A 7,761-nucleotide genomic window follows, 5' to 3' on the forward strand; every position below is an offset into this window, starting at 1 on the left:
CACCCCTGGTAGAATTTCTAAATGGGGGTTCCCTAGAATCCCTGCTTGCGGTACTGACACACCATCACCATGCCTCTTTAAATATAAGGTCTCTCAACGAATGACTAAAATGCCCCTAGGCTAATAACTACGATACAAACCCACGCAGGGGCAAAACAGTCCAGATTTTTGTAGAACCATCGGACGGACACGCCGCCTTCATGATTTTGCTTCACCTCGATGCAAGCTTCGTGATGGCGCCACATGCTCTCAACCTCCGCCATCCGGCCGCACTGGACGCGCCCCCAGTTTTGAGGCCCAAACCGGGAAACATGCCTCCTCCTAGTTTTGAGGCCCAAATTGGTAAACCTGCCACCTCCGATGTTGACGCGTGTCCGACCTCCGCCAAGCTTCGGCGCCTTCAAGTCTTTCACACTCCCGCCGCACGGGTAGCCTACTCGAACTTGCCATCGTCTTCCTACTTGACTTGACTGACGCCGTCTTTATCACCATCTCGCGCTCCATGTACTCTTGCTCTTTAGTGCACCACGCGGACCCCCCATGACTCCGCCCGGACTCCTCGGGTCCCTCAGTCCAAGCCTACTCGCGTTTGTCCTTCACCGCCCTTGGTCCATCGGCACGAACCTTTTACTTGACCCTCACCACATCCTTCAACCGTCTTGTCGCATCCTGCGCCTGCACATCACGAGCCAAGAGACATCAAATTCACACCACGTTATCAATCACTCATCATCTAGGGTTGACCACCATTGGTCCTCAATCCCCCCCCTTGATGAGTGCATTGAGAACACACCACACAACTTCATGAATGAGAAAGATTGAAACAAAAAGAAATAAAAAAGAAAGCTCATTCAAGAAATCCAAAAGTCAAATGATAAGGCAAATATAAGATCTCTCGAAATAAGAAGTCTCAGTTCTCAAGGACAAGGGCAACAGCTCTATACAACTGATACAAGAACACATGATCCCTAAATAAAAGGCAGAAAAAGGGCTTAACACCGATCATGTGCAAATACAAAGTTGAAATCAAATACTGGCTCCTCAAGAAGAGGTAAAAGATCAACACAACCAGCATAAACAACAAAGGTCAACAAAACCACACAAAAGCTCCCCCTAGAAACATGAACTCCTCCTGAATTCATGAACTCCCTTTGAAAGCATGCCACAAGCAAAAATCATGATCTTCTCCCCCTTGTTGGCAATGCAAACATCAAGACTCACAAAGTGTACATGGCAAAGAGTGTACAATCTATCAAGCTTCTCAGATATATCACTGAGCACTCACAAAGGCTATAGTTGAACTAATACATAAGCAGATAGGTCAATGTGAGCAAAAGCAGGCGCCAGCATGAAGATATTATGATATGAGTGTAAGGCGAGGCAGATTTTAGGCGATTATAAAAACTATTCAGAGTATTTTGGTGACGTAAATAATTAGGAGGGTTTCAACGTGTTTTCACCGTGCGGGGCCCACTTGGGTCCTCCACGGTGGCATGTCGCAGCGAGAACAGGGGGAAATGTTTTTTAGAAAAAGGAAATGGGAAATTAGAAAGAAAAACACAACACCCATCCGGCCATCCCCCATGGCAGCCGAAGTGGGTTCCGGCGGCGGCGGCGGTAGCGGGGACAGGAAGAGCTCTCCGGTGCCAACGAAGCCCGGAGGAGGCAGCGCGGGGAAATTCCTCGCGGGGATGCCGTTGCGCGGCAACTTCTCATCCGCCTCTATTCTCAAGATTACTATCTTTATTTTAATTTTAGCGCAAGAGATGGTTTTCACGCATTCATGTTTCTCGTAATGTTCCATTTAAAAATATTGTGGTTGGAATTTTGCACTGATAATGTCGCAGTAGATCCAATGAATTTTGCTCTATAAGTTAGTTCTATATTATTGTTTATGTTTTCTGCCTAATGGTCCATGTGGTACATACTGTCAACTACTATTAGCTATAACTGTGCTGCAATTGAAAAAAGTGGCTGTGGATTGTTCTCTAAATTTAGTTTTTCATTTAGTTCAAGTTTGAGTGATGTATCTTTTTTATGGGATACTGAAACACCTTGTTACCATGCCATACAGGTACTGTACTTAAAACCCAGCTGTTTATTATTTTCTTGTCATGGAATCACTTCAATCATGAAATATGTTTTTCTACAAGAGATGTAGGCCATGGAACTTCAAATGATGTGGTGTTCCCAAATATTATAAATATTTACATACATCATCGTGTGCCACATTTGTTAACAGTGATACATGACAAAGAAGTACAAAATTTGTCTGGTATCTGTCAGATACATGTCTTAGCTTGTTTAACATGTCTATATTTCCATGCTATAGAAGGGTAAAGTGTTCTCAGCATATTACGGCACCTGTACATGCCTCTATATAGTTAACTATTGCCCTAATAATGTATAAAAATGTCTAAAATGAACATGCGGTCTTTATTCCAAATTAATTTTTGTTTGACTTGTAAAATTTCTTTGTTATTTTTAGAAGGACAAATTATACAGACAGATTCGACAAATATTTTAATCAGGCATCTCCAATTGAACAAACAGAAGAATGAAGTTAAAGATTCAGGTTCGAGGACTCCAGGGGAAACCACCAGAGGGAAAAGGTAAATAAAAAAATATGAAAATATCTTGTTACAAACAGTTTGTGCTTGTGGCCTCTAGTTTCTTGTCTGTTTTGTTAGTACTTAACAGACAGAAGGTGTTACATGTATACCACAATTTCTCTTCTCATATGTTGTTTCTAAATGATTATTGCATTTTCTGTACTTAATCCTAAGCATATTATGTAGTGAGTACTTGTCATAGGCAAGAATGTTTGTACCTCTAAGTTGCTCAATTGGTCAATTGTGCGCATATTTAATATTGTTTAATATTCTACTTCCGCACTAGTGTATGGTTACATGTTTGATGATCCGATTTTTATGTTTTATGATGTGTTTATTTTTCTTTATGATTCTGTTGGAACAAGTGATTAAATATAAGTTCAAATATATTCTGAATTTGTTAAGCATTGGGCCCGAGATAATAGAAGTAAAAATATTGCTTACCTATACATTTGAGCTCTCTTTGGTATCTAAAATGATTAATCTCATGATAAATGTGTGAGCTGGTCCTAGTATTTTCATCTCCTTCCCCTTTGTTGTGTTCCTTCTAGATGATTTGATACAACTATATAAGCATGAACTGTTTTATTTCATATGTGCGACTAAAACATATAATTTACTATTCATGGAAGCCGGTTGTCAAAATTGTTATACTTGAGAAAGCATTGTGGATTTTCAGTGTTTATTAATTTACTTAAGCCTTTGATGCAGCATCTCATGTGTTTAGGCACTATAAATTCAATGGCAACAATGATTATGAAATATTCAAAAATGGTTCACATGAACCCGCAGTGACACACTTCAAATTCTTTCCATAAAATGAAGAGCAGCAATTATTATCAAATGCATGAATTTTTTTTCTCGAACACGTAGGAGAACTACACATCAATATATTAAGAAGAATAAAAAGGAGGGTAAAGAGCCCCCAAAACAAAACTGTTACATGAATTGGAGGGCCTGTAACACGCCCATAGAACACAACCTAAGCTGTTCCTTAAGAAAGAAAACAAGGCAGGACCAGACCACAAGACCAAATGCACGGAATTGACATTGACCAAATGCACGGAATTGACATTGATGGCTTGGACCAGCAGAGGCATTCTTTTTTACAGGAGCAGCAATCGCTTTCTAATGCTCAAATTGCCACGGGTAGTGTGAACTTGCATAAATATAACAATTGCCATCGGCTGAGGACCTTTCTAATAGACAATGAGTTATGACCTCATAGGACAAGTACCTCGGAGCTTTACACAATTTTTACATATATAGGATAGATGACGCTGACCAAATGTTATAGAGTATTTGATTATGTTCTAGATCCATTACCAGAATTCAAGGATGTGAATTTGATATTTGATTGCTAACAAGTGGATTAATGATATGCGACTGTTGCCTTCAATCAATCCAGCCAGGATAGGTTGAAATGAGAAGGCTGGGTCTAATAGAAAATTCAAATTCATGTCAAAAGGCTCTTAGCTAAGATAACCCAACCATAAAGTTCTTTTCAGACATTTGAGGAAAACAACTGGATGTGCTTTTCATTAGACACTTGATGGGTGCTTTTTGAAACTGTGGCAATAGACAAACATGGATGGCCTAAACAATAGTCAGAGGGGTAATCTCCTTAACATAATCCTAAGTTCATGTAAATGGCTTGCAGAAACAAGTGGATTGTTCTTGACAAATCAGCTAGTGCTGTTTGTAGATTCTCATGCTACAAATGCCAATTCCACTTCAGCAATTTATTAAAAGGAACTAATCCTGAGAGGCTGATATATGCTGATGCTGATAATAGCTTGCAGTTTGATCATGTTGTCATAATATGTTGGGCTAGCTGCTTGAGGCATATGTATACCAAACCATCGGAATGTTTCTCGAGCTTCCTTCTTAATGGGTCTTAGCTGCTTATTGTGGGATAGCGTGACTTTGCATATGATTAATTTTGAAGTTATCTCTTTTTGTTTCAGATCTGCTGCCAGAAGTTTGGATGTCAACAATTCAGCAAAGAGAGCTAACTTGGGTACTTCCTCTAGATCATCAGTCTATGGTAACATTTCTTCACCTCATCCCTAGTTGTATCATCAGGTGCGAAATCCAGAGAGTGTTTCTATTTTTCTTTAGCACCATAGAATGTAGAGAGTCAAAACAAAAGAAATTGCAGCTCCCAGTTTTCAACGAAAGCCATTTTTTGACAGTTTCAAACCAACTTCTTCTGGAATTTTCCACTTCAAGTCATAATAAAATCAGCACATAACACATTGATTGCAAATTGAAATTTTAACCATCTTTCCTTTTTATTATTGTGTTTGATTATTTATATGTGTATGGAGTCTAGAATCTACTTATGCATTAATGGAATTTCAAGAAAATGAAATGATGCACTCTTGTTTTTCCTCCAAACGCAGCATTTAGTTATTTCTCTTGAATCTTATGGATACTTTAATCTTGCAGAAGAAACAATTTCTAGATTTTCACAGCACACACTACAATCATTTACAGTTGAGAGGTTACGTGCACTGCTACGACAAAGTGATCTCTCTACCAAAGGGAAAAAGGTAAGAGAAACCATGTTAAATCTTCTTATTCTTAATGAGTTTGCAGAATTTTTATTTGAAATCAGAATAGCTAGTGCATCTTTTGATTTTCTGCTCCATCTGTACTGAATTCAGAAGAATTTCATTGCATATCACAAAATACTCCAAATATGTTTCATAGACTTGATGTTTTTGCAAATGCTTAGTGCCGCTTTCTTGAACTTACAAAGCGGTATCTCAAATGTTTCCACAGAACGTACATATTGCATGGCGTGCTAGGAAATTATTTTGTGCAGAGTTTAGGCTTCCTTTATTTTTTGTGCTAAAGCTGGCTTTGTAAAATTCAGTGGATAGGGTGAGTAAGCCTCTCTCTGTTTTATACTTAATACTTCTATCCTTCAGATACGTATGAACAAAATACATAATTGTTTTTACATTTTTGTTTTTATAATTAGTTTGAGCAGTTTACGCTGTGTTTTACTTTTCGACACTGCCAAATTTGGCATCAGGAAAGGAGATATTTTATAACAAACATATTTGGTTCAGTGTTCTTTTGTATTATTCTATGGAAACTTGGGGCATCAAAAGAAAAATTCAGTTCAGGCCCATTATATCGCCTCATGACCAATTCAAACGTGTGATCATATTCTTTGCTTTTTGCAGGATGAATTGATTGCTCGTTTACGAGAATCGCAGGGTTGACATGAAGCTCATATGTAATCTTGTCTTGTCGATCGAACTCCTTCTGACCGGGTTTAAAAGCAGAATGAGTATCTGAGGGACCGAAGCCGGCGACCAGAGGGGGGTGAATGGGAGCCGATCAAAATTTCTTCCGAAATTCAAACCGTCGGCCTATATCCCGAAAATCACCCAAGCCCTCAAGCGTTCTGACCAAAGTTTGGAATAGCTATGGAAAATCTAAACCAACACAAAAGGTCTCGAACGTGCAAGCGAAACCACAAAGCAAATCGGAAGCGAATCGGGAAAACAGCAGACCACTCTGCCTGGACCGGTCTGACCGGTGCACTGGACCGGTCTGACCGGTCTTGTCTGTCCAAAGGCGAGCAGACCGGTCTGACCGGTCTTGCCTACCGGTCTGACCGGTGGCACCCAGAAAACCCCGAAAACTTTGATTCAAACGGTGAATCTCGACCAAACACGAACGAAAATCGATGAAACTTGGGGGATAGCTTCGCCCCTACCCCGTGAACATATCCCCAAGAGATCTCGTCCTAAAGATCAAAGAATCTTGAGAATTCGAGGGGAGATCAAGAAGGATTGGGGTTTTCTCAAAAACTCAAGAACTTCAATTCTGAAAAGCTAGCGATTCCAGAAGGTTGGGCACGAGGCTAGAAGCACGGGAATCACTACAAAGAGCTCGAAGAAACATCGCAATCGTGTGCACCAAAAATGAAACCAAAATCCATCACAAAAGGGCACAAAAACGACGGGATTGGATTGATTCAAAAGCTCAGAGGGCACAAGGAGGATGGGGCCTCCTTTCCCAATCAAATCCAATACAAAGTCTCACAAATCCATAATCAAATCCTACTCTAAAGAGAAGAACGGGGGGAGGGACACAGGGGCGGCGGCCTAGATAACAGAGGAGTCCACGAACAGATTACAAAAGCTGCACAAACCTAATACAAGTGAAGGGGTATTTATACCTGCGGGACCGGTCAGACCGGTGCCAGGGACCGGTCAGACTGGTTGGCCTGCAGGACCCCCTGTACACGATCTCATCCGATGGCCGAGGTTCTTTCTTCGAAACAAAGTCTTCTCCGCGATGCCGCCATCTTGATGAAGATCAGGTCCGCGGTTTTGGAAGGTCCGCGAAACACGGGTAGGTGGCCGGTTTTGAGAAAACCGCCAAAACCTCACGCGCGGGAAGATTCTCGCCTCCACACCGTTGCCCTAGATGCCGTTCCCGGCTCGGCCTTCTGACGGCCCTAGCCGCCGCCCGACGCCCGTCACCTCCTCGCCCGCAGCGAGGCCCTAGACGCCGTCGACGCCCGTCGTCTCCATCAGTCCCGAGACCGACGCCTGTGCCTCCACAACTTGGCGTCTTCAACCGCCGTCCGCCTCCTTGGTTTTGTGGCGCAAACCAAGAAACCCGCCTTCCGTCGCCGCTTGCGCCCTCGATCCAGGAGTGGACGCTACAGCTGCCGCCCGGTCCGAGCTCCGGTCCCGGCTACCCTTCACCGCCGTCCACCGCACGGTCCAATGGCCACAGCACCTCCACGGCAGCTCCCCGTCGACACTCGACGCCCGTGTACCTGCAATCCAAAGACCAAGCACACGATCACATCGCACGGTTGACAATTCACTCATCACAGGCAGGATAGAGTACTCTCGTTCCTCAATCTCCCCCTTGATGAGTGCATTGTCAACACACCACCTGAAAGCAAAGAAGTGATAAAAAGAGAAGCAAGAAAGTGAAGAACTCAAGCAAGTGTTACAAAGCTCCTAAAAGCAGAAACAGTCACTTACTTAAGCAGAGATCGATCCCCTGAGACAAGGGCAACGGCTTGACGCAATCGATCAAAAGCCAAAACATGACTCCTCAAAGACAGAGGTAACGCTCGACGCAGTCATGCAAGAAGCAGAGGTAAAAC

At 42.2% G+C, this 7,761-nt stretch overlaps 1 protein-coding gene across 1 annotated transcript; it reads left to right on the forward strand.

Moving 5' to 3' along the window:
* The first annotated feature begins 1,728 nt into the window (after positions 1–1,728).
* On the forward strand, positions 1,729–5,921 carry LOC120644342. Its single transcript, XM_039920957.1, has 4 exons — positions 1,729–2,612; positions 4,580–4,659; positions 5,064–5,167; positions 5,810–5,921. Exons 1-4 carry the CDS (start codon positions 2,413–2,415, stop codon positions 5,846–5,848), a joined length of 423 nt encoding a protein of 140 aa, XP_039776891.1. The 5' UTR covers positions 1,729–2,412; the 3' UTR covers positions 5,849–5,921.
* The last annotated feature ends 1,840 nt before the right edge of the window (positions 5,922–7,761 follow it).

The sequence above is a fragment of the Panicum virgatum genome, chromosome 8K, assembly GCF_016808335.1.
Source record: "Panicum virgatum strain AP13 chromosome 8K, P.virgatum_v5, whole genome shotgun sequence".
Taxonomy (NCBI): domain Eukaryota; kingdom Viridiplantae; phylum Streptophyta; class Magnoliopsida; order Poales; family Poaceae; genus Panicum; species Panicum virgatum.

What these genes read in the sequence shown, in the direction of transcription:
- LOC120644342 (XM_039920957.1), top strand. Translation starts at nt 2,413, where the DNA reads ATGTCTAAAATGAACATGCGGTCTTTATTCCAAATTAATTTTTGTTTG. An exon ending in GAAACCACCAGAGGGAAAAG is followed by an intron (nt 2,613 to 4,579) that starts GTAAATAAAAAA and finishes TTTTTGTTTCAG; the next exon opens with ATCTGCTGCCAGAAGTTTGG. An exon ending in CTCTAGATCATCAGTCTATG is followed by an intron (nt 4,660 to 5,063) that starts GTAACATTTCTT and finishes TTAATCTTGCAG; the next exon opens with AAGAAACAATTTCTAGATTT.